The sequence below is a fragment of the Oryza sativa genome, chromosome 5, assembly GCF_034140825.1.
Source record: "Oryza sativa Japonica Group chromosome 5, ASM3414082v1".
In the NCBI taxonomy this organism is placed as follows: domain Eukaryota; kingdom Viridiplantae; phylum Streptophyta; class Magnoliopsida; order Poales; family Poaceae; genus Oryza; species Oryza sativa.
The window spans coordinates 4,132,670-4,158,256 of NC_089039.1; the positions used below are offsets into that span (position 1 = coordinate 4,132,670).

The window sequence follows — 25,587 nt, forward strand, 5'->3', positions numbered from 1 at the left end:
AAGGCAAAAAATTAAAAAGAATTCTGATGGAAGAAAAGAGTTTGCGTTGCATCAGCACGGAAAGGGACACGTTTCTTCAGGAAAACACTACCTGCATGTGATGTGCATACTAGTACCTTCCAGTTTTGAAGTAGCCCAGATCGCAATTCTCACAGAAAAAAAAGGGGGGTAAAATGGTGTTGCATCTGGAGCAAGAAACAAAACACATGCTAGTTTGCCATACAAGAATACTGCTTCAAGCCTTCAATAGATGATAGACCACTCAAAGGAACAAGCAGTGTACAGTTTCATCTCTGTAAGGGTGTGTTTAGTTCACGTCAAAATTGAAAGTTTGGTTGAAATTAGAACGATGCGATGGAAAAGTTAAAAATTTATGTGTGTAGGAAATTTTTGATGTGATGGAAAAGTTGGAAGTTTGAAGAAAATTTTTTGAACTAAACACGGTCTAAGTATCCTGAAGCTGCACAGAAGAACAAGTTTGTCGAACACTGGTGGAATCTTGTGCTCCTCAGTAACACTCACCAACCACTCAGAACTCTAGTGATCCTGGTATTTGGGAAGTATGGTACGGACGTAATGTAAGAATTTTCTGTTACAAAGCAGCAATTAACGGTGGCATCAATCCTAGCTAAGATCAAGGAGGAAACGAGAGCATGGGTGAAAGTAGGAGTATATATTTAGACTCTAGGAGTTCGGAATTTTGGGAGAAACTTATTACCTAAGGACTCCTTTGTACATACGAGACAAAGGGTGTGTTTAGTTCACGCTAAAACTGGAAGTTTGATTAAAATTAAAACGATGTGACGGAAAAGTTGGAAGTTTATGTGTGTAGAAAAGTTTTGATGTGATGGAAAAGTTGAAAGTCTGAAGAAAAAGTTGGGAACTAAACCAGGCCAAACCTTATATCCTCCCTTTAAAAAAAAGCCTGTGTAGGTAAAGTAGAGCTGTAGAACAGTAGAAAACAATGTGGATCAGTGGATGGGGAGGTAAACGCTAAACTACTTAAAGCAACCCATATCGACATCACCCTTTTGCTGGTGCATTTTGTATGTCATGACTGTTGTGACTGACAAAAACAGGCCAACGCCAAAGGGGACAGAATAATGCAGAAAACCACAACAGCAAAGAATGAGACTTGCTTCCAGAAAAAAAAAAAGGTGAAATAAAAATTCAGGGATTTTGTTATGTCATTAACTCAGGAAGACAACTGAGTACTGAATAAAGCACCATCTGAACTTAAGTTCCAACTGCCATAATAAGAGGAGTGTTCAGAAGTTCCTAATGACGAAAATGCTCAAGTTGCCTAACAATGCATTTCACCAGAGAATAGATCCATCAACAATACATATGGACACTGAATTGTGTGTGAAGTATTGTTCAAGCTACCCAACGATATAGCATTTGAAAGGACACGCTCACCTAGCAAGATGCAGGCAGACAGGCAGAGCGTTGCAACCTGTCATTTTCGCAAGTAAGCAGAAACACTTGCAATTAATAATGGTTTACAGGCTTACAGCAACGATTAGAATGACATAAATTGAACGTGCCTACATATGGAAGTACTCCCTCCGTCCCAAAATAAGTGCAGCCATGGTTTTCCGCGCTCAACTTTGACTGTTCGTCTTATTTGAATTTTTTTGAAAAAAAATTAAAAACATAAGTCACGAGTAAATTACTATTCATGTTTTATCATCTCATAACAACAAAAATGCTAATTATAAAAAAATTTCAAATAAGACGGACAACCAAAGTTGGGCGCGGAAACTTATGGCTGCACTTATTTTGGGACGGAGGTAATACTTCCTACGTTTCACAATGCAAGTCATTCTAGCATTTCTCACATGCATATTGATGTTAATAAATCTAGATAGATATATATGTCTAGATTCATTAACATCAATATGAATATGAAAAATGCTAGAATTACTTACGTTGTGAAACGAATAGAGTACTGAACTACTAAGAACTAATCGGATCGGCGGCGGCGCGTCCTCCTGTCGAGAGGAAACAGAATTGGGAATGGGGAGGGGAGAAGTTAAGGTAAATTCGATTTTGGGCCCTTTTTTAAGGCTATTGGGTCGTTGGGCCTGAAATAATGAGGGAGGAGGCCTTTTGAGTGGGATTTCTTTAGATGAATGGGCCTCCTTTTTTTTTCTATATACATATGAAATAGGGAAATGTTACAAGATGGTATCCCATTCGAACGAGACGATACCTCAGAGATATCGCCTGATACCTGGTAGGTCCGTTCGGACGAGAGGTATCATCTTGTCCAAATGGGATACCATGCGCACGCACTGGCAAGATTCGACCTCGGCGTGCGTGGGTTGTCGCCCGCCGCCACCAATCCGGCCTCCATTCCCCACGTGCAGGCTAAGGTGAAGAGAAAGGGGGAGAGAAAGAGAGAGAAGGGAGAGAGAGGGAGGAGGAAGAAGGGAAGGAGAGAGAATGATATGTGGGCCCTATAATATTTTTTTGTGTGAATGACAAATGAGTCTCACATATATTTTTTTAATTCTAATACCACGCCAACGTCACGTGAAGCGAAGACTAAATCAACACCGCTGTGTCAACGGAACCGCCCTCTAAAACCATCGAAGAAGTCAAGTTGCACCGATTTTAATAGTTTATGGGTCGAGATATCCGGTATTATGGTTTAGGGATATGAATAAGATTCGATCACTAGTTAAAAGAGTCCAAATGAACTTACCAATAAAGCCTCTCATTTTGTTTGGGCCATCTTGATCAGTCCAGAGAAATCCATCATCAGTGCATAAACACAATCAACTTGCTCTCGTTCTTTCTCTACTTTTACGGTGGTTGCATCTATCGATAGTTTTTTTTTCTTTTTCTTCTCTCTGCTTACTCTCGTCGCTCTTTCCACTATTTTGATAGATCTGGTAAGCGCGCAGCTGCATCATTAAAAAGAAAATGTAGTCCCAAAAGTTTATATATGCGTTTGTCCGAACTGCAAGCTAAAGTGAGCAGGAGAAGTGTATTACTCTCTCTGTGCTATAGTATAAGGCATACACACATTCCAAAATTCAACTTTAAAAACATTTAACCAACAATAATAATAATATAAGTTAAATTTTATTTGCTAAAATTAATATAATTGAATTGACATTTAAATTTACTTTAAGATGGTTATAATTTTGTTGCAATAAACTTTATAGTATATGAGAAATTATAATTCAAAGATTAGTTTTGAAGATTGTGCCAAGTTTGACCATGCCTTATATTATGGGATGGAGGGAATATTGAATTAGAACTGCAGCCGCCTCGTCGAGGTCTTCCCTGGCATTGGTAGCCTCGCGGCTAGCGCCCTAGCCATGCCGGCTCGGGCTCGTCGCTAGAGATGTTCGCGCAGCACAGGTGTCGGGTACAACCGACGTCGTCCTCGACGCTGACGGTGGGGATGAACATCTTCGGTGAAAAGATGGGAGAGGGGGTGAATAAGAAGATGGGCAATTTGATCCAAAAAATCTATTAAGTGTACAGAAGGGTCAAGAAGTGGCATATAACTATGAAACAACAGTGACATGATTTTAAGTGCTTAACGATTTGCCACTAGGCCCACATGTCATAGACACATGAGGACCCACATGTTATAGATAGGGTGTGGCAAATCGTTAATTGCCATGTCACAAGAGTGGCAAATAGTTAAATTTCCCTGATTTTAAATAGTTAAATAGTAATGGTGTATTTCAAAACCATGAAAATTGTAGTGGTATAGATCCAATTAACCATTTTTACATACTTACCTCTATTCAGATTCGTGTATAAATATAAGAAACTTATTTTAGGACTTCATTTTACTCTGATGGTTACATCCTCTGATAGATATGAAATGTTGAGCCATCGTCTGTACACCAGTCATGAAAACCCGCGAGACATAAAGGATAATCGGTTCATGCGGCATTCGATTCACTCAGCCAAAAATATTGTTTTGAACATGGGAAATTACATGATTGAAGAGAACAATTGTTCCATGTTATTGCATTGAAAACTTGTTGGAAAAGAACCCCTCTTTGCACTTGGTCCTAAATATACAAAAGCTCCATCACTGGGTCCAAAGTAAACATAAACTTACAGTCACAAACTTGAACCTTGCAGATCTCTAGTTCTCTGGATCTTTGGTACAAAAGAATGAAGTCTATCTGTGGATCTATGTTCCCATAGGAAGTTACAGTGAGAAAGATGTGGAGCATATCCAGATACAATCATACAATATCTGTTGTCTAAGTTTCAAGGCAGATCTGCTATCTTGAAGGTAAAATCCTCCCAAGAACCCTTTTACTGCTAGTAGATACTAGATAGTAATGTTAAATAAACCCAAAAATGTAACTGGAATGTTCATTACAATCTGGGTTGGCTTCCAACCCTACTATCCGCCTACCAAATTGAATCCTGTATAATGCCGCCTTCTAAAAGGAAGGTATTTTCACGCCCTTGAGTACTTTGAGCTCCACATCGGTACCTTGAGAGGCTCATCATCAACCACTCCACCTCCATTCTCAACTTTGCTCAGAGAGTCTGAGATCAAAGGAGCCGAATCGCCTTCTTTCGCCTGTAATATATGGCGTTTTGAAGAGCTGATAAGATATGTGGGAACAATTGAAACGATTCCAGAACTAATGGTGAACCATTTGCAAGCAATAAAATTCAGACTGGAAGCTACCTGTTGTGGGGAGACTTCGGCGTTTTTTTGCTGGCCCTCCAATGTGCAGAAGTATGAGTATAAGACCATTCCAACTACTGCAATTAGGATGCCGAGTATGTTTCTCCAGCTAAATGGGTCATGAAGCAAAACATAACCAAAGGTCAGTACTAGGCATGTTTTAAGATGGCCCAGGACTTGGTAAGTGACAGGAGAAGTCTTTCCGATCACAAGGAAAGTGCTGAAGTTCACTGAGACAGATATCAAGCACGATAATACAATGAAAAACTGCATAAGAAACAAGGGCAAAATCAGAATCAGATAAAACAAGGTCAAAGTAAGTCTTCGAAAGTTGTTTCACTGCTTACCACAACTTGGGATGTGTAGTCGAATGCAAATACATTTTGGTTAGTCAAAAATCCATCAAGGAATGGACCAATAAGGAAGAGGGTCAGTGATTGATAGGGGCAAGATTGGTATAATAATTGGGTTGAAGAAACCTTGAACTTCTTCTGGATAGTGTTTGTCATCTAATAGCTGGTTAAGGATGACAGAAACCAACAACAAAATAGAGTACTACAAAATTGTGATCCATAATAGTGATCAAAAGGAAAACAAAAAAATAGTTACACTAGTAGCTTCTGTTTATTTAGAAAGGGAGCGACATCGCAAGAGATACTGTTGGCAAATATCGAGTTATCTAACATTGCAAATGTAAACAAGATGTATTGCCTACTTGAATACTCAAACCAGAATCAAGTGTGACTGACCAAAGATGATAATAAAAGCCTGACCGTGTATGAAAATTCTACTTTCTCACTACAGGGTGATTATGCATAAAATTTCATTTTTTGGGAAGAGGAAAATAAGGGCTGAAGTTGAAGGATACAATTTGCGCGATGCAGGTTGTAATAATTGCCAGCAAGGACAATACGGATCCCACAGCATTGAGTTGCAGATCAGTCACTGTTGCAACACCGACACCAAAGAGGAGCACTGAAAGGGACAGTTGGATACTCCGGCTACAGTGTCAATCCAGACAAGGGTTAGCTCAAGACATCATCACACGGGCGCACAAAGGTATAAAACACAAACCTGAACTTCTTCCTGAAGAAAAGAGTCTCCAAAATAACAGTGCATGGGATGATAGCCAGCTTTGTCATCTAGACATAAAGGACATTTCGGCATAAGTTAGGTGGATTGATTAGTGTGGAAGAAAGGGCACATCAATTGAAATAAATGCTTGCAATAAAATGTTGTGCTGTAATAAAAGCCTTCTGTAATAAGTTTATTGTACAAACAGCAATAGATAAAACTGCAACACATCAACAAGAAGATATTTACTTTACCTGTACCTCTAGCTATCATTGTACCAAGGGTCAAAAATAAGTATCACTACTAGTTTACTACTGTACCAGACACCCAATAAGCACAGGACTGCAGTGAATTAACTAGGAAATTCTGGCCGGTACAAGAATCAACGTAAAGAAGATCGCAAACCTTGTACCTGGTAAAATCCAACAGAATTAAAACCAAGACTCAAGTTGAGGAGGCCAATGGAGATGCCATTGAGCACTCCAAATCCCATGACAGTTCTCGAGTCGAAAGGCTTGTGCTCGAAGAACTTCATCCATAATGCTACATGGAGGGAGCAAAATGTGACAAGAAGATGCCAACTCGTCAAGGTAGTGGCTGCAAAATACAATTCCATGTATGGAAAAACAGTTGGTGTCATTTATATTCATGTAAATTCTACAAACACTAATACATTGCAATGCATTTGAGAAAAGAAGTAACAGAAAATGGTAGGTGAAAAAGGAGGCTACAATCAACACAAGTCAACCTATGTTCCGCACAAAAAAGGCACAAGTCAAGCTTGACAATAAGTTCCACATACAGTGCATGAGTTCATAATTCAAATTGCAGCACCAGATCAAACAAGGATATTACTCCCCTGCGTCAAGCAACCTGGTAGATGTGCTACTAAAGCTTGTTCACTGCACTAGTATAAACAAGTGAATCTAATCCACACCATCAAAACCATCAAAGTTTCATATTCACTACTCCTCTTAGCAAATTTTTTTTGTTCAAAAGCTTCACCAGAACTGCATGAGTTCGAGAAACATTTTATCCTACCACTATCTCTACAATGATGCTCTCCCCATCTCTAAATTAAATACCACGGCCAAATTCACAAAAATCAAACACTACAAAAAAAAATCTAACAATTGATCTAAGCACATAAATCAATAAGCAATCCTCGCTGAAAACAACCCCTACGAAATTCGCAGAGCATCACAGATCTACGCGAATCACAAGCGACCAATCAAGAAGCTTGGGGGGAAGCAAAGGAAAAAAAAGAGCCCAGATCTCCCAACACCCACCAAAGTTGAAGCCGAGGGAGCTCATGAGCGCCTTGTTGCAGATGACAATGGAGACGGATGACACCACGGAGAGGCTCAGCGCCCCCACCGTCCCCAGCTGGAACTTCTCCCCGCCGACACCCATCTCCTCCTCCTCCGCCGCCCGCCGCCCGCCCACCGCAAAAAGGGTACGAAGATCAAAGCTTCCCGATCGAGGGCGCCCCAGCCACGCCGCCGGATGCACCTGCACGCGGGAAGAGATCCCATTTCGATCATCGGAGAGGCAAGAAGCCCAAGAAACCCAAGAAATCGAGCGAGGCCTTACCCGGCTGTGGATCTGGGCGAATCTGGCGGGGGCGTGGAGGGTGGGCAATGGCGCCGAGGCGGAGATCTGCGGGTGGTGGTGGGATTCGCGGTGGCGAATCGGGGGATGGGAGGGAAGGGGGGAGGGGAGGAGACAAAGGTGGAGTTTTTATACGGGGGAAGGTCGTCCCTCTTCTCGCGTCGTCGGTGATGAGATGGATTGGAAATGGAGAGAGATGAATGAATGGAGAGATGGATAGAAAGATAGAGAGAGGCTTTCAGATTTGGGAGCTATTGATTGACTCAGAGTAAATGCATGCTATTTTCTTATGGTTTTGTGAGGCCTGCTTTAGTTCTTAAAGTTTTTTTCCTAAAAACATCACATCGAATCTTTGGACACATGCATAGAGTATTAAATATAGATAAAATGAATAACTAATTGTACAGTTTGTATGGAAATCGCGAGATGAATCTTTTGAGCCTAATTAGTCCATGATTAGACATAAGTGCTACAGTAACCAACATATGCTAATGACGGATTAATTAGGCTTAATAAATTCATCTCACGGTTTCCAGGCGAGTTATGAGATTAGATTTTTCATTCGTGTCCGAAAACCCCTTCCAACATCTGGTCAAACGTTCGATGTAATACCCAAAATATTTCTTTTCGCGAACTAAACAAGGCCTGAGGTTCATGCTATTTTCTTATGATTTGATGAGCTTCTTTTCTTCTTCTCGTTAAAAAATTTTCCTTCCATTGAGTATTTTCTCTCTAAGATAAATTTTGGAGGGTTTTTTTTATGTTCAGATGATGGTTTGTTTTCATGTTGTGATGTTTCTTCTTTAATATGTAACAGAAGGGTCAAAGTTAACCGCTGAAACGGTAATATACATCTCGACGGCTTTATGTATACTCATTTGTCGGTTTTGTCATAATTAATAAAGTACTTGCCGCTTACAATGATGTGTTACTTTGACTCCTTTTTAGCTTCTAGCGACATAACTTGAGGCTTGCTTCTTCTAACAAAGAAGGGTGCGAGAGATAGAGGGGCTTTCACATGTGGGAGCTATTGACTCTGAGAGTAAATGTCTGCCATTTTCTTATGGTTTTGTGAGGTTCATTTCAAGGGTTGGGCTGGTGGACCTGCTCAACCTTATTTCTTCTTCTCACCAAAAATAGTCCCCTCCTTTTGAGACTTTTATCTCCAAAATTTTGGAAGTTTTTTCTTTAATGTTTGGGGTGATGGTTTGTTTTTTACTGTGGTGTTTGCCTTCAATATGTAGCAGGAGAGTCAAAGTTAATCAACGGGATGAATATATTTCTTGAACGGTTTTCTGTTTCACTTATTTGATGTTTTATCATGATTAATTAATAAAGTGCATACCATTTATGGTGATTTGTAACTTAGACTTTACTTTGACCAAAAATACATCTTGTCGATTTGCTACATTTAATTATGACTTGTTTCATACTCTCGTTGATAAAACCATGATGTAGATCCGTGGATTTGAGTTAAGCGTACTTCTTTTAACATTTTTTTTATTTATAGAATTTGAATTTATCCAATCGAAAACATTTTATTGCTTTCATGTTGCGGTGTTTGTCCTTTAATATATAGCAGAAGGGTACATTTAAATGTTGAAACGGTAATATATATCTCGATGGCTTTCTATTCCACTCATTTGTCTATTTTATTAAATAAAGTATGTGCCACTCACAAACAACAATATGGTACTTTGACTTCTTTTTAGCTTCTAGCGACATAATGCATCTTATGGATTTGAACGTATAGCTACATTAAATCATTATATATTTATATTAGATTTATTCCATACTCTTATCGGTAAATTTGTGATGAGATATATTTGGTTGAGCTAGGCGTTACTTCTTCTGACAATTTTTAATTGAATTATTTGAATTTATGGTTTTGGCATTGATATTTATTGTTGATAGATATGTAAATAAATTAGTATAATAGTTTTATTACTATATCAATATATAATTTTATAGGATTTTGGAGACTTTTTTATAGGGTGATGATTTGTTTTCGTGTTGCGGTGTTTGCCTTTAATATGTAACAGGAGGGTCAAAGTTAACCGTTGAGACGAAATCAAAGTTAACCGTTGAGACGAAAATATATCTTGAACAGTTTTCTGTTTCACTCGTTTATCGGTTTTATCATGATTAATAAAGTTTGTGTCATTTTTGTCGTTTATGGTTATGTGTTACTTACACTTTACTTTGACTAGAAATATGTCTTGTCTATTTGCTATAATAGAATCATTCTGGACTTATTTCATACCCTTATTGACAAAACAACCACATAGATCTAGCATTGCTTCTTTTAACATTTTTTCATTGATAGTATTTGAACTCATTCTACTAATAACTTTTTATTGGCTTTAGCGTTGACATTAAATGTTGCTAGATCTGTCACTAAAAATCATTATAGTATAATAATTTTATTACTATATATCAATATAATATTATAAAATTCCTGGGGAAAAATAAAATGTTGTAAAAGGTTAAATCAAAGGCAGCAACAGTTTTATAAACATGCCAACGATGGGATGGTCCTATTATCAATACTAAACCATATTCTATTCATGTTTTAGGATCCTTAAAATTATGTGAGGTCATTATCTTGGCCTAAATTAAAAATAGAGCCTTAGTGGGCTATGAACACATGCAAAGAAATGTATAGTGTCAGTTTATAAACCAGCCTGGATTCCCTGATGTCAGTTTGTGCAGCCTCTTCCTTGAAAAGAAAAATGCAGTGTTCCAATCTCCACCAGAACAAGCAGGAACTCAGATCAGGGTGTTAGTATTCCCTGTAAATAAAATAGTCCAATTCAAAACCAGTGAACTATCATAAACACTGGCCAAATCAATTGTGAATTCTCTTTTCTTTGGGATGAACATGCAAATATTGTTTAGAATTGTGCTTAGCCCCAAACTATGATCATCTGATGCAACTCTGGACTATTATGGGACTTTGACCAGAGTAGTTTGCTTGAAAGCTGGGTCTAATTATAGAGGAGCACAAGACAACAAATATGTTGGTAGGTAGCCCCCATTGGTTAGTTCACTTCATTTTAGTTTTTCTTCTTGGGGTCATTTCCATGGGAGGAAGACAGGGGAACAGCCAACTAGAAGAAATCAAAAGACCATGTGGATCAGTTGACCCTGCCTAAATTTTAGAACATTTAAAGCTAGATTAAAAAAAAAGACATGGCTATCCATACATGAAGAACACTTCTGACCGTTAGATCGGCATAATCTATATCATCGGATGGTGAGGTAGTTTAGTTTTTCATAATCACTGTCTTATCAAATGAGAGGCTTCTCTAGTGAAGTTATGGGGTTCTGGGCATAGATCCAATGCCACTCTTTGTTTTAGGCTTGTTTGGTGATAGTACCGGAGCAGATCATGTGCCTCATAAACAATGTTTTGGTGAGGTAACTGCAGTTCATTTTTATACTTGGGGAGTTAATCAAAGTACAACCATCATTATTAGCATTGTAACCACAATGTGATGGCAAAGCTTTATAGATGCAAAGGATCAATTATTTTGCTAATTCTATTCCTTTGCTTTGCTAAATGTGCTGTTTGGTGGTCCTTTTTATTATGCAAGAAAAGTGGTTTGGCCTATCAAGAGGAAAAGAATTGGGGTTTGGTATAGTGTGAATGGTTGTCTTCTCATAAGCCCTAGCTTTTTGGCCCTTTGACATGTGAGCAATTTTGCATTGATACCCTGTCCAGCTAGGAAAAAGGACACCTTTCCATGTGCTGCAAGCAAAAACTTGTTGATGCTAGTTACCTTTTCCGATTGTTTTTTCATACCAAAAGCTTCAGTTTTTGGGACTATATATTTGGATCTGTTCAATAATTGAGTTCAAATTACAATTTTTCATTCGTTGGTGAAAATAACAAGTGGCCTTAACGCGTTATGAAACATATTCCGTTAGATTTCATGAATGTTTTTTAGATAATGGATTGGTAAAAACCAGACCTCTATATTAGATTTCATGAATATGATTAATCCATAATAGCGGAAATAATATAATACTTCAGCTTAGGTCCAAAATGATATGCCGATTCTTTTGTTCTTGGTCAAACAATGGTTGTGCATGAGGTATTGAGGCAGTAGTGTCTAACTAACTAGCCCAATCATACTGACAATGGTCCACAGATGTCAACTGTTAGTTTCTTCTTTTGTGTCCTCGCATAATTAAGTTGGACTGCAACTACTTAGGCTTCGTTCTATCCTCTAACTTCAAATTACAACTTCCTTGTCTTCGTTTTCCGTTAGAACAATTATCAAACTACAAACTATGCATTTTTACAAAAAAGAAAATATAGAATTTCCTTAAAAAATAAATATTTTTTTTAAGTTTGTAATAATTGCTTGTACTTGATTAATTATACGTTGATGCCTGTTTCATATTGTGTGCCCCTAAAACTAACCTAGAATTTCATCCCTCGAATGCAGCTGTAGAAGTTACTCTTATACTTTAATCAATTAATATATGAGTAAATTGCATAAATCTCCGGTATTATGATCCAACTTGCATAAAACTATAGGGAATTTGATATTTGCATATAACCCCAAGTATTATGGCATTAGTATTTCACAAAACAACAATATTAACAAATTTTATTTAAATCTGAACATGCATAAAACTCTTAAATGTTGACATAACTACAGTGGATAAGAGAACTTGTGTAGACCGCACAAGTCGGATTTTCGTTAAATTGGTCAAATTGTGTGGTTTAGTGAAAGCATCATAGTAACCGGGGCTATATGCTACGTGACAAAACTCCTATGATTTTGTACAACTTGAATCACTATACCCATGGTTTTGTGTAATTTATTCTTAATATATGAGGACACGGGCACCTAATTGTGCACTTCCTAAATAATAACATAGTCATGCATTTGCTGAATCTGATTTTAATTCTAGCATGCAAACAAGTTTCATGTGACACATGGGCAGATCTCAAGTACTTGCCAACAACAGTAAGTTTGATAGATGGCAGAGAGTATGAAAAAAGCGATCATTTTTCCAGGGTGGAAAGCAAGTCAAGGCATATGTTCAGAAGTTCTCTACCTGCACGATATCAACCTTCTTGCTTCATGTAGGGTGTACATAGGACTTCCTCTAGTCAAATAAAAAGATTTGGAGAAACTCTTGGAACTTTAGTTTGGCCATTAATTTAATATCAGAATGACTTTAAAATATACTAAATTAATGGTATTATGACAATATTTTTCAAGGAAATCTACTTATATCTTTTTTTTTCTAAACTAAGAAATCATTGATGGTCAAACTTTTAAAAGTATGATAAAATACAGTCCTAAACATCATTGATGGCAATTTATTATCGTAAATGACTATGTAAGTTAGAAAATCGCATTGTTGTCATAATCTTACTGATTATGCAGGTTGAAAATCGCACGGTCAACCTCACATTGGATTGGATGCTACTATTATCTTCTAAAACAATAATCTAGTTTGCCCAAGATTAGAATTGAGGGCCAGGAAGAAACTGCCAAAAATTTGACAATTTGACTATTTTGAAAAACTTATTTGAACAATAAACCGTGCAAAAAAACTTATTACAAAATGAATCGCAACCTTAGTGCCAACCCAAATTGCAATGAGCTATAACGTCTCAGCGCCAAAACCGTTGGCGCGGAGATCGTGTCCGGGGTGACACGAGTTCGTCAATGACAATGGCGTTGAGCTCTGTATGACTTCAAATAGATTAATAGTAGTAGCATATTTCAAAAGTATGAAAATTATAATGACATGGATCTAATTAACCCTAAATTTAAATGCATCCCTTGATGGCAAAGAAAAAAGATGTTTTCTTACTACAAGATTGAGTTATGCACCGCTAGTGGTGGAAATAGGAGTAGGGCAACTAGGGCTGCAATCCTACTCCTAAGCCAGATATCCATTACAAATTACATTTTAAAACCCCCAAAATGTATAAGATAAAGGCAAAATTATGTAAATTACTCTAATTGAGCCCTAGGCTTGAGAAAATTTTGACTACACCCCTGTGCACTGCTAAGAACAAATATGAGTTATTAGAGTGAAAGAATGCCCTCAGACTGGTGCAGATTGTTAGTGAAAAGGTCCAATGCCATCCTTCTGATAATTTATCCTTATTGACATTTAAAATCCCAAAATCAAATTTATATGCTGCGTATTGTGTACTACTACTACACAATACACAGCATAAAGTCTCAAAATCAAAATTATTTAATTGTATTGGTTAGTTTATGTTATGAGAATGATGTTAGTCTATAAAATAGCATAAATGTTTCTGTAATCCAAACGTTGTGAGTTGTGACCATGCCATTTTGTTTATCCAAAGTCTGGCTGCTGCTAAGATTGTTGCCTACAACAATTGGATTAGCACTTTGCAGTGATCAAACTGATAACCTTTTGTTATCTTTTTTTCCAAAAAAAAAAAGAAATTTCCTTTCAAAAAAATTTATATTTCAATAAGTAGGAGTAAAAACCCTAGACAATATAGATGGTCATATGGCCCGAGGCCCGGCTCAAGGCATGCCATTTTGGCCCGGCCCAAGCACGGCACGGCCCGACTCAGGGTCGTGCCCGTGCCGGCCTGGCCCGACAGCCGGGCTGTGCCTGGGTTGCACCCTCGGCACGGTGGGCCGGCCCGGCACGGCACGACCGAATAAAAAAAGTAGAGGGACGCAAAATAGACTTAATGAACCATATCAGACAGGGCCTAAAGAGAAGAGGAATATAAAATAGACTTATTTTCAGTCATATGGACCCAGCCCACAGAGTTGAGGGATGAAAAATAGACTTATTCTGTGGAATAACACGATGGGCCCTCGTGCCTTCGGGCCGGCCCGGCATAGCCCAAGTCATGTTGGGCCGTGCCTAGGCCGTGTGTGCGGCCCGTGGGCTAGCACGCACGGCCCGTATTGTAGGTCGGGCCGTGTCGACCCGACTAACCTCGAGCCAGGCACGGCCGGGCCTGGGCCATGCCGCCCGTTTGGCCATCTATACTAGACAACAAACGCCACCACGGCTGGCTAGACAAAGTCATAGCACACACAACTACAACCCAACACCAGCCACGAGGCCACTAACTTCAGACCATCAACAGGACCCAAACACATGTCGTCGTTGTCGAGCTTGTGCATTAATGACATAACATCTTCGACTTCGCGGTGAATGCATGTCATCTTTACTAAACGTGTGTTATCTCGTTATTCAACCTGCTAAAACGATATAGCAGCTCTGACTCCACAACGATGGGCCTCAGCCTTTGACTCTGCAGCATCACATCCCCGCAAAGGCCAACACCAACGCCGAGCAAATCAACACGGACGACGTACATTACCTTCCTGCACGACACTACAAGGTTTTCTCAAGAAAGAATCGTGCAAAATAGAGAAAAGGTCTTCATTCCAATTCCCTTTGACAGTACGATTACCACTTCTTATATTGTCGCCACTCTCAATTCCTATTCCCCAACAAACTCGATCTAACTCAATCCTGATTTATTAAAATTTTAAATACCTGGCTTATCTCTAAGATGATAACAAGACAACCTACTCCACGATCGCTCTCGAGGTCGTGTTCCTACGACGAGGTCGGCGGTACTGCAGCTCTCCCACATGACATGAATTCTGTGTTTCGAAAAAAAAAAGAAAGGGTATTGGCCTAAACGATTATGCAAGTTAGAAAATCTCATTTTTTGTAATTGTCTTACTGATTGTGCAAATTGAAAATTCCCATCGTTTTTAACCTCGCATCGGATTATATGCTACTATTATCTTCTAAAACAACAATTTAGTGCGTGAAAGATTAAAATCGAGGGCAGGGAAAGAAACAGACAACACATCCCAAAAAACAACATACACACACATATCTTAGAGCCCATGATGACATAATTGTCCATTGGGCACGTCCTACCTTTTCAGTTGATTTTGCTCAACTATACAAGAGAAACATTCCCAAATGAACAACGTACCAGAAGCAAATTACAGGTTAAAAGAAGCAAATCAGAGAACAAAGTTCCTGCTGTCAAACTCATCATTGATTGGATTGGAAAGCACAAGGATAATCCACACATTTGACAAAGTTGACAGCTGATATGCATATCATCTTTCAAAGATCAAGCATAGATTGATAGACATCACTATGCCCATTACCTGACGACAGTTATAAGAGTACACAAGAAACGATATTGATTATCCCATCACATTGCAAGACACAACACAGAATTCTTAGTAGCCGGAGAAGCAACAGTGCACAAGTTATAGAGCAGCAGCAAGCTACTGGTAGAAGAGAGAGAGAGAGAGACACAGGAAAGCATGCATTGCCATTGACAGAAAACATCCACAAAGCATCCGAGAAGGATGGCATCAGGATCACTAGCTTTGGTTCATGTTGCCATCACCAGTGGTCTCTTCTGGTCATGCAGCAGCTGCCGCAGCTCCTGGTAGCCGCTGCGGTAGTGCTCGAGTGAGAAGCACAGTTGCCTGATCGCCTCGCGCTTCCCCTCGGCGCTCTCAGAGATCACAAGCTTCTGCATCTCTACCTCTTTCTCGAGCTCGCATACCCGAGCATGCAGTTCTGACAGGGACTTGCGGGCAAGATCGGCCTGTGCCATTAGCTTGGAATGCTCAAGCTGAAGCTGATTCAGTTGATCATCCATCTGCTTCATCTTTTCATCGCGAGTTGTGATGTCGGTTAGTAGAGTGGTTACTTTGTTGTCCACCAGGGATTTCTCGGATAACAGCAATTCCAGATCGGTTTTGACATTGGCCAGTTCTTGATTCAGCCTGGAGATTTCCTTCTCGCTGTTGAGGGATTCATTAGCCTTTTCGTCGTAAACTTGTTTGAGCTCTGCCTCCACGGATGCCAACTTGGCTTCAAGAGAAGCATTGGCTTCAGATAATTTTGAAAGCTCAGCACTCAGAGAGGACTTCTCCAGTGAATGGTTCTGCAATGAATCATGGACAGCCTGCTCCAGCTCCTTAATCCTGTCCTGGAGTACTGATTTCTCCTGTAGTGTTCCCTCTATCTGGGCTCCCAAGTTCTTGATGGTTTCTGGTAGCTTTGCAACCTCCATGCCTGAATTCTCAAAGTCCCCCAAAAGTTGCTCAAATTCAAGAACACGTTCTCTGAGCACTTCTTTCTCCTGTGAAACCTTTTCTAATTCTGCTTGTGTATCCTTCATTAGTTCTTGCAGATTAACCATCTCAGAAACCGAATAATTTGAGCTGTTAACTGACTGCTCAAGCTCTTCAACCCGAGATTCGAGCATCAATTTCTCCTGTGATATTTTTGCAAAGTCGTCTTCAAAGGTTTTGATGACTCCCTGGAGCTTTCCAATTTCAGCCTCAAGAGCAGATATATCATGCAGATACTTCTCCGAAAGTACCTCAAGCTCCTGTTTGCACTTATCAATTTCAGTATCACGATGCGCAAGTTCAACTTCAAACTGCTTGGCTGCCGATACCATTGATTCCTTCAGCCTATCAATTTCATCTTTGTTCACCAATACAACAGCTTCCAATGCTTCCTTTTCACTTTTGACTTCATCAAGATCCTTCTGAAGGCTACTGGTTTCCACATCTGAAACCTGTTGCTTTTCCTCATGTTCAGACAGTTCTGAGTTAGCACCAAAATTACAATGGCAACGCATGTTCTTTTCCTCGGAAGCATCAAGTTTACCCCTTACTTCATGAAGCTCATCCTCAAGCTCAATAATTTTTTGACTTAGGGCATAAAAAATGCTATTGCCATTTTCTTCTTTAGCCTCATCAAGCTCTAAATCAGATTCTGAAGATGATGAAGACCCATCACTCCCCTTCTTGGATACGTCAGAACTCATACCAGAGCCAATAGAAACATCAAAGCAATCTGATCGCGGTTTTTGCTTTTGTGACATCTTCTCTTGCAAGTCACGCTCTGGTGATGAAGGAGACTGTGCCTCAGAATCTGATTCTGAGATGCCAAAGGAGACAGATGATTGCAGAGATGATGGGATATTTTTGCGCAATTCTCCAGTCACATTGCCATATCGCTTGGCAAGAACACGATACATCTGCTGAAAGTTCTGTACGTGAGTAATAAGAACCCCAGCCTTTTCTGCAGAGGGTTCTCCTTCCTCAATAAGCTCCAGCGTTTCTTTTATCTGTGTCTCCATCACTGTTCATTTAAAAGAATAATTATGTTCAGGGAATAAATAACTAGCATACTAGTTAAATTGGAGACTAATATTGAAACCATCATGACCAAGATCTTACAAATCTCATGGCTAGCAAACGAAGTATGTTCTTATTCCAGCATGTAAGACAAGAAAAAGATTATGGTCTCATTCCTTACCTTCTAAGTTATCGGAGAGCCACTTAGAACTTTTTGGACTAATATGGCTATCCCACCACCATGAGCTGGATTTCCTTGATTGCGTCTTTTGCATTTTCTCCATTTTGATAAGATAATGAAAACAATTCCCTCAAGGGTGAAGACCTGACTGCATTTCCAAGAACAAGTGAGAAAATGAGAAAAATGCACATACACTAGTAATACACTTGAGAATAAGAAAGAAACAGCAGGAACATTATCTGTAGTACAAACTTAAAGCAGACTTCAGTGACCCAAAATTTCAAGTTAATCATTGATTCATCTCAACATTCATGGAAAATGTAATCTAGTACTACCTCCTTTTTTAATATATGACGTCGTTGATTTTTTTGACAAACATTTGACTATTCGTGTTATTCAAAAGTGTTGTGCAAATATAAAAATATTTGAGTCATACTTAAATAACATTTGATGATAAATCAAGTCACATTAAAATAAATGATAATTAAATAAATTATTTAAATAAGACGAATGAACAAACGTATCTAAAAAAAATAAACGGTGTCATATATTAAAAAACAAAGAGAGTACAGAAAGGGCAATAGTCAGTAGTAAATGATCTTGAAACTTGAAAGCCAGAAATGTAAACTGCTAATAAAACAATGTTCTTATATTCAGCTCCCATTAAGCGACTTGCTCATACAAAGGGGAAAACAAAATTATCCAATGGTCTAAGACAACAGAAGAGTAGGTCTTGCACACTTTGTAAAATAGAATGCTAAATTCTATCAAAGAAGGCCAACATATAACTTACTAATGAAGATGTCCAATATGCAAAATTAGACAAATCAGATGCAGAAACGCAGGGACCAGACCATTGACAGCTATGGAGGAGGCAAAAGTATCATATCATCCATGATCTTATCAGTTTCACTGTCGGAAAGCCCATAATAACATGTACTAGCGAACGATAGTGATGTTTCTTCTTTTAGAAATAGAAAGAACATACTACTTCGAGAATATCACTATATTAGAAATTGAATAATATATAAGAAACGTCTTTCAAACTGACCAATAATAGATTTATAGTAAAGTAAATTGCCAGTGTACTGTACGACTATTTTCTGAAAAAAAAATACATTTTACATAAGGAGTGTAAAAATAACACAGCATCCGTAACAAACAAATCATGTGCTTCTATAACCCAGTCTTCTCAAGTCAATATAGATAAGAAAATATAAGGTTTGTATTTGCATACTCCAAAAACTGGAGGAGTCAAAGTTGGTCAAATCTTGCAACTACAAAATCGTCAAAAACTTATTTGCACAATAAAATTGGCTGGCACTTGGTTATCTATCACATATCACACGTCCAACTGCAAAAGACACAGCAACTACAGGCCTGTTGCTGATATGTAGGTCAGGCAACAGGATAACTCCCTCCAGACAAGAAGAATGGGCAACACAAATTCTGCCCCACATCGATCAAAACTCTGTGCTTCAAGCAAGATGTCACAAGCTTGCAACCAAAAAAATGTTCTTGTCGATGTCTATCCACCAAAGAAGTGATAAACAGGACCGGCCAGTTCTATATTATTGAAGGCCGGGGATCCACAACACATGCATTGATCAGTGCTTACACCTAGATAGACGCATCACGAGGTGACGAGTGATGAAAAGTGTCACCACCCTATTATCTGCCAACTTTATTGGGACAACAATTGATTAAATGGTCTACGGCGGAAGAGAAAATCTTGATCAAACATATATTGCTCATTTGCACTTCAGGTTCAGAGATTCCTAAGTCTCAACATACATATAAACCCATATACGTGATACGAATACTGAATTGCTTGCTCTTTTCTTTTCCATTTTTTAATCCAAGAACAAATAAATCTATCTGCTCTAAACAAGCCGAAAAAATAAACATTGAATTCAAGAAACTGAGATCACATTCATTACTAGGTGACATGCGTAATAAGAACAACAGATGAATGAATCGATGCCATTCAAATCATATAAATTATACAGAAAAATGGTTGAAAAGAGTCAACTAGTAACTTTTTACTGGATTTATACGCACAACATAGCATCAATCTCTGTACGACCCCCAATCGCAGGTCTCCCTAAAGAATAAAGTTTTTTTAAAAAAAAAAGAAAAGAAAGAAAGAGTCACTGCAACACAAGCACAAACCGCCACTCATTCTCCTCGCGAATCATAGATCGAACACCCAACAGGCAACAACAGACGACCGCAAGAAGCACGAACTCGCGGCCGGGGACGAGAAAAAAAATCTTGGCGAAACGGGACGAGAAACCCGCAGATCAGGTACAGTAACACACAACCCATCATCCCCGCTCCCAACAATCAAAAAGGTAAGTAGCAGTAGACTAGTAGACTATAGCAGCAGGCACCAAGAACCAAACCGGAGATCACACACGCACACACGAAGAAAGAAAAAAAAAGAAAAAGAAAAAGAGAGAGAGAGAGAGAGATCATTACCCCGACGTGGAGAGAGATCAATCAGAGCAGCATATCCCGCGTGGCTTGTGGAATCTGGAGAGATGGAGAAGAGGAGGAGGAGGAGGAAGAGGAGAGATCGATTTCGATCCGGGGAGGAGCAGCAGGAGGCAGGCAGGCAGGCAGGAATGGAGGCTGGGGGCTCACACGAGCAGAGGCGGAGCAGCAGTGGAGCAGAGGAGGAGAGAGCCAGTTACGAAAAAGGAGCAGCACAAAAACCCAAAACCCATCAAAGCGTCGGTTTCTTCTACTGCCTCGCCCTCTAATTTTAAATATAGCTACGAGATTTTACGTTTAATGTTTAATAGTCCATCTTATTTAAAAAAATTTAAAAAAAACTCATATTTCTTCTGTTCTATAAAAAATCAATAAATCTGAATATACCTCTGTCTAAATTATTCATTATAGTAAAATATGTACTCCCTCCGTCCCACAGTATAAGGGATTTTGAGTTTTTGCTTGTAACGTTTGACCACTTGTTTTATTCAAATTTTTTTTGTAAATATAAAAAATAAAAAGTTGTGCTTAAAATACTGTGGATAATAAAGCAAATCACAAATAAAATAAATAATAATTTCAAAAAAAATGAATGAAACGAGTGGTCGAACGTTGCAAGTAAAAACTCTAAATCTCTTATATTATGGGACGAAGGGAGTAACATCTAATACTATATTCTCTTTTTATATAAAAAAATACATAAAGTACTCCCTCCGTTTCAAAATGTTTGACACCGTTGACTTTTTAGCACATGTTTGACCATTTGTCTTATTTAAAAAAATTTGTGAAATATGTAAAACTATATGTGTACATGAAAGTTTATTTAACAATGAATCAAATGATATGAAAAGAATAAATAATTACTTAAATTTTTTGAATAAGACGAATGGTCAAACACGTACTAAAAAGTCAACGGTGTCAAACATTTTGAAACGGAGGGAGTACTATTTATGTTTTATCATTTTTTTTATTTATGTTTTATATAAAAGGATTTTAAGTAAAACGAACGATTAAATGTTGGACATAGAGATCTATAACTGTATTTAAAATGAGATAGAGGGAGTATCACTGGTCGTCTCGTTAATTGATTTTTTTTATTTACAGAGATGGCCCCCTAGTCGTGGTTGGGATTCGAGACGACAATTCTCTCGCGGCTTGGGATTTCGAAACATTTTTGGAACGGCTGGTGCTGAGCTGGACACGCCCGTTTATTAAGCGCACTGTGAGTGCCAGGTGGGATTAACGCTGGGTGATTAAGGTCTAATTAATTGATTTAAGCACAGGGTTTAGTGATGGCTGGTGGTGGGGCCCGGATGGCCGTGGCGCGTGCGGCGTGTTTCCTGGGGCGCCGGTAGGCCGGAGTGGGGGGCGAAACGGCCGTGCGTTGCGGCGTAGGCCGGCAGCCGGTCATTGGATCCCTCATTTTTCGAAGTCTCCAATTGGATAATGCCATCCAAGTAGTAGCACACAACTAGGAGAGGCATCTGGTTTTAAATTTGAAACTTCATTTTTTTTTCTTTGGTTCCAAATGCTTTCCAATTTAAAACTTCAATTTTTGTTCCCAGGTGTATGTTTTTATAAGATAGCATATATATATCGAATTCCAGAAATTAAAACCTTTGAGCTCCACGTTTGAAAATCAGAAAGATTTTCTGTCATTTTTCGGAACGTTTCCAAAAAAACGAATCCGAATTTGCAGCAAAACAAAACTGCAAAAGGAGGCTGCATCTGCCAGAGGAACCAATTTTGGTGGACCATTCGACGCGTACGTCGTGCACACGCGCCGCCTGCCCTGCCCTGCGAGGCGAGCGAGCGTGTTCCCCTTCTTCTCTCCACCACACATGCTTCAAGTAGCTAGAAGGGCATCCTCCCTTTTAAGGAGGTCTCCCTCTCCTAGAATAAGCAAGATGGTACTAAACTACACATGCATGCCATACCATAAGGTGGGCTTTTGTGATTTTCTAAAGAATTAATCTTCGAGTGGGCTAAGGCCCATTCACTCCGAGGTCCGAACGTCGAGGTCCGTTCGTCAGGAAAAAACTGAAATTCATGGGAATTTTATGACAAATAGTTCGGTTCTAGTAGAAGGAATCATTAAAGAGTCACTTTCAAAACCCACTCATTTATTGGCACAACTTCATAGCTCAAAATACAACCATATCACTGTCTTTTAAAACTACTCTAGTACATTACTCTTATGTTACAGCTCTGAACACATCACAACTTCTTAGTTCACAGATTGCATATGTGTGTGGCCAGACACATGGGCAAAATTCAGAAAGAAAAAGAAACATGGTTTGAACAGAGACACCAAAACTATACACTAGAAGCTGCAAGGGAGCACACGGACACAAACTTGGCCGGACAGACATGCCAAATTCGTTTCAGTTCTAGCCGTTGCGCTATAATAAGGTTCAGCTGCCATCAGCAAGTGCCTGAACCTTCTTTTCGAGCTCAGGTTTGTTGGCGCCCACAAGCTTGTCGACCTGCTTCTCGTTTTTTATGAAGAAAAAGGTCGGCGTTGCGCGGATATCCCATGATGAGCTGAAATCCTGCAGAGAATACAAGAGAGTTGTTAAATCGGAAGAACATTACAACATGCACCCTGACCTATAGATATGCTAAGTGAGAAGCTACTCTAATGTCAGGACTTCAGTTAACTTTAGGACAATTTGCATGCAATCACTACATCTGTTTACTTAATTCTAGAAGTGTTGAGAAGCTCTTTATAATGCTATAATGCTAACAGTGCAGGCGCAACATGTGTTTAGCCTTTATATGATAATTTCCAATATATAAGAAGCTTTACCAAAAAAATACAGAGACACCAAACAAACTTATTTTTTTTCAAAGTTCTCATGGTATGTCGACAGCAATTACTCCATAAGTAGGATGATAGGTCATGCTTTGGGTATGATATCCCTCAGCAAATAATTCAACACATCTGGAACTCAGTACACAATCTATTCTTGATTATAAACCTTAATCGATGGCATTTAGTGAGGATGCACAATCAGTTATACAGGATTACAGATAAATGATACTATTGATAAAATGACCGCCATCAGATGTATAAGGGGTTTCTTGGTTCATACAAAACTGAAATTAATCATTTTTCAATAGCAAATTTGACCAAACAAACGGTTAGAATTACCATTAGGTCATCAACATCTATTGTCAAGAACATGAGTTGAGGATAAGTCTTTGACATCTCAGCATAAATAGGTGCAATAACACGACATGGTCCACACCAGGAAGCACTGAAATTTGCCACAACCTACAAAACAAAACAGTGAGTACGTCAAAGGTACTAGTTTGCATCAAGAATTTTCATAACTTTATCTTGTTACGAGATTTCAGCCAACAACAGAATGGCCATCTAAAGTGGATGAGTCGTAAATGTTGTGTGTGTATTGCCAAAAAACAAGCAGGCATCCTAAAAATAAGCAAAACAAATCCTGAGGAAAAAAAAAAGGAAATACCAAGTGGATGAGCATGCAAGTGCTATTCAGAATAACTGGGAGTATGGCATAATGTTGTTTAACTTGTTTTGGATGAGAAATAAAACCAACATAAAACAGACCTAAGTAATTTACAAATGAGGTTTGAATCTTTTAGAAACAAACTAGAACAATGGAAAAAGCAGTTCTACACGTCAGCATAACTAGAAATGATTTATTCCACACAAGGATCTTGCATTGACTAAAGGCAGAAAGCTATATAAATCAGGGAATACTAAGAAATGGCAACTTTTTGCACAGGGTACTAGCTAGAATATCTGAATGCAGTTTTCATGAATTATTTCTGACTTTATAACTGGAATATCTGATTTTTTTTTCACTCTCATGCAGATTTCAGTCTGTTCTCAATCCCATTAGATAATTACACTTCTTTTTTTTTAAAAAAAAAAAGAAAGGAAAGGAAAGGACCATGTGATAAGTAGTGCATAGATATCAACTTCGTAAAGTTGTATAGTGTGAAGCAAACTGATAGATCACCAACCAATGCACAACATAAGAACCAAAAGATGTATTTGTAATCCATTGAGCAAATTGCTAGCTTGCTTACAATTTTCCCATCCTTGTTTGCTTCTTCAATCTTCCTATCCCAGTCCTCTTTGCTTGTTATGACATGAACATTTCCACCTTTGAAATCAAGCTTGTCTTCCTCAATATGTCGTCGTCCCTGAACAAATGAACATAAATAAAAGAAACATCACAAATCAATATATGTGGTAAATTGAACAGCCATGATGAACCGCTAAATATCAATTATGGTTTTGGAAGACTCACCTTGCCCACACAACCTCCCATTGTGAACTTGAGCCAACAAAGCTAGCACAGCACTGAGCAAAATGTCCTCTAAACAATGATAAAAGCATGTCATGGTCTATCAGAAAAAGAGCAACTAAAACTACGAAAGCACTGCAAGAAAACTAAAATCTAGGAAGGCATGGTTGAAGTCTGAGTTAGGCATAACAATAGATCATAAGCGATAATGGACACCAAATGCATAGGACAAGATATCATATATTCAAGTGAACAAACTCGCAGACATTCTAGCATAGGATGATCCTATCAGAATAAAGACTAGGAAGGCAAATCATCCCTATTGATAATTCACCGAAAAAAAGAAAGGACAGATAACGAATTCTGCCTCTCTTAAGAGCACGAGGAATGCCCAGAACTGCTCTATTATCTCTGCTAGTAATTCTTGTTCCACAAACTATCACCGATACGATAATTCACTAAGACAAAGCATAATGACAGTACTACTTCTCCCAACTACCACAATTTAAGGATCGAAATCCCAACGCCATGGAACCCAATGGAATGGAAGGCAAAGTAGGGTACACATGAAGAACCATATCTCCCCATTCCCCCAACCCCCAAGAACAGTAGAACACCCCCTCCCATGAACGTCGCAAACCAAGAAAGCACGCCGAATCGACAGCCGAAGCAGAAGAAGGCCACGGATCAGGAGGAATCTACCTTGGGCTCACAGAGCGAGCGAGCGAGCGAGCGGGCGGGGCGTGGATCGATTCCGACGCCCGCACGAGAGGGGGAGGAGGAGACGAAACAATCGAACCCCGGATCTCCCCGCGGTCGAAGAGAGAGAGAGGATTTGATTAAACGCAGCAAAAAATCCCACCAAATGAGGGTTTGATCCGCCGCCGCCGCCGCGTTTTGGAAAGTAGAGTTGATTTGTGCGGGGGCAGTGGAGAAGAGGATGAGGAGGAGGAGGAGACGGTTCGTGGAATTCTCCGCTCGGCTCGTGCGTTTCTGGAGACGACGACGGCGACGCGGAGACGCAGCCGCGGCCGCGTGTGGCTCGACCAGACCCGACCCCGCTTCGGTCGGAGCGGACCACTCGCG

General features: G+C 39.2%; 3 protein-coding genes across 5 annotated transcripts; all 3 read right to left on the reverse strand.

The window, feature by feature from the left end:
• Positions 1-3,971: 3,971 nt before the first annotated feature.
• LOC4337925 (UDP-xylose transporter 3) lies at positions 3,972-7,564 on the reverse strand. Of its 2 annotated transcripts, none has more exons than XM_015784942.3 (8): positions 7,349-7,564; positions 7,045-7,267; positions 6,168-6,352; positions 5,756-5,823; positions 5,550-5,682; positions 5,029-5,190; positions 4,682-4,948; positions 3,972-4,570 (listed from the first exon to the last, which is right to left on the reverse strand). In XM_015784942.3, exons 2-8 carry the CDS (start codon positions 7,166-7,168, stop codon positions 4,445-4,447), a joined length of 1,065 nt encoding a protein of 354 aa, XP_015640428.1. In that variant the 5' UTR covers positions 7,169-7,267; positions 7,349-7,564; the 3' UTR covers positions 3,972-4,444. The 2 variants fall into 2 exon arrangements, with proteins under 2 accessions (XP_015640428.1, XP_015640430.1); XM_015784944.3 differs by having other exon boundaries at positions 3,972-4,595.
• A 7,835-nt stretch (positions 7,565-15,399) lies between these two features.
• LOC4337926 (protein NETWORKED 4A) lies at positions 15,400-20,428 on the reverse strand. Of its 2 annotated transcripts, none has more exons than NM_001420216.1 (3): positions 20,198-20,428; positions 17,717-17,864; positions 15,400-17,539 (listed from the first exon to the last, which is right to left on the reverse strand). In NM_001420216.1, the coding sequence occupies exons 2-3, from the start codon at positions 17,817-17,819 to the stop codon at positions 15,768-15,770; spliced, it is 1,875 nt and encodes a 624-aa protein (NP_001407145.1). In that variant the 5' UTR covers positions 17,820-17,864; positions 20,198-20,428; the 3' UTR covers positions 15,400-15,767. The 2 variants fall into 2 exon arrangements, with proteins under 2 accessions (NP_001407145.1, XP_066166317.1); XM_066310220.1 differs by having other exon boundaries at positions 15,402-17,539; positions 17,717-17,860; positions 20,198-20,385.
• Positions 20,429-22,309: 1,881 nt separating this feature from the next.
• LOC4337927 (thioredoxin H4-2-like) lies at positions 22,310-25,545 on the reverse strand. The gene is made up of 5 exons (NM_001420217.1): positions 25,204-25,545; positions 24,505-24,573; positions 24,281-24,397; positions 23,367-23,489; positions 22,310-22,764 (listed from the first exon to the last, which is right to left on the reverse strand). The coding sequence occupies exons 2-5, from the start codon at positions 24,523-24,525 to the stop codon at positions 22,627-22,629; spliced, it is 399 nt and encodes a 132-aa protein (NP_001407146.1). The 5' UTR covers positions 24,526-24,573; positions 25,204-25,545; the 3' UTR covers positions 22,310-22,626.
• Positions 25,546-25,587: the final 42 nt, after the last annotated feature.

Bases quoted from the DNA above. Each gene is read 5' to 3' on its own strand.
- LOC4337927 (NM_001420217.1), bottom strand. From the start codon at position 24,525: ATGGGAGGTTGTGTGGGCAAG. The intron at 23,490-24,280 runs GTAAGCAAGCTA...TTTGTTTTGTAG, and splicing joins CAAACAAGGATGGGAAAATT to GTTGTGGCAAATTTCAGTGC. The intron at 22,765-23,366 runs GTAATTCTAACC...TATTCTCTGCAG, and splicing joins TAGATGTTGATGACCTAATG to GATTTCAGCTCATCATGGGA.
- LOC4337925 (XM_015784942.3), bottom strand. From the start codon at position 7,168: ATGGGTGTCGGCGGGGAGAAGTTCCAGCTGGGGACGGTGGGGGCGCTG. The intron at 5,683-5,755 runs GTTTGTGTTTTA...TTGACACTGTAG, and splicing joins TTCTTCAGGAAGAAGTTCAG to CCGGAGTATCCAACTGTCCC. The intron at 4,571-4,681 runs GTAGCTTCCAGT...CATATATTACAG, and splicing joins CCGAAGTCTCCCCACAACAG to GCGAAAGAAGGCGATTCGGC.
- LOC4337926 (NM_001420216.1), bottom strand. From the start codon at position 17,819: ATGGAGAAAATGCAAAAGACGCAATCAAGGAAATCCAGCTCATGGTGG. The intron at 17,540-17,716 runs GTAAGGAATGAG...TTAAATGAACAG, and splicing joins GCTCTCCGATAACTTAGAAG to TGATGGAGACACAGATAAAA.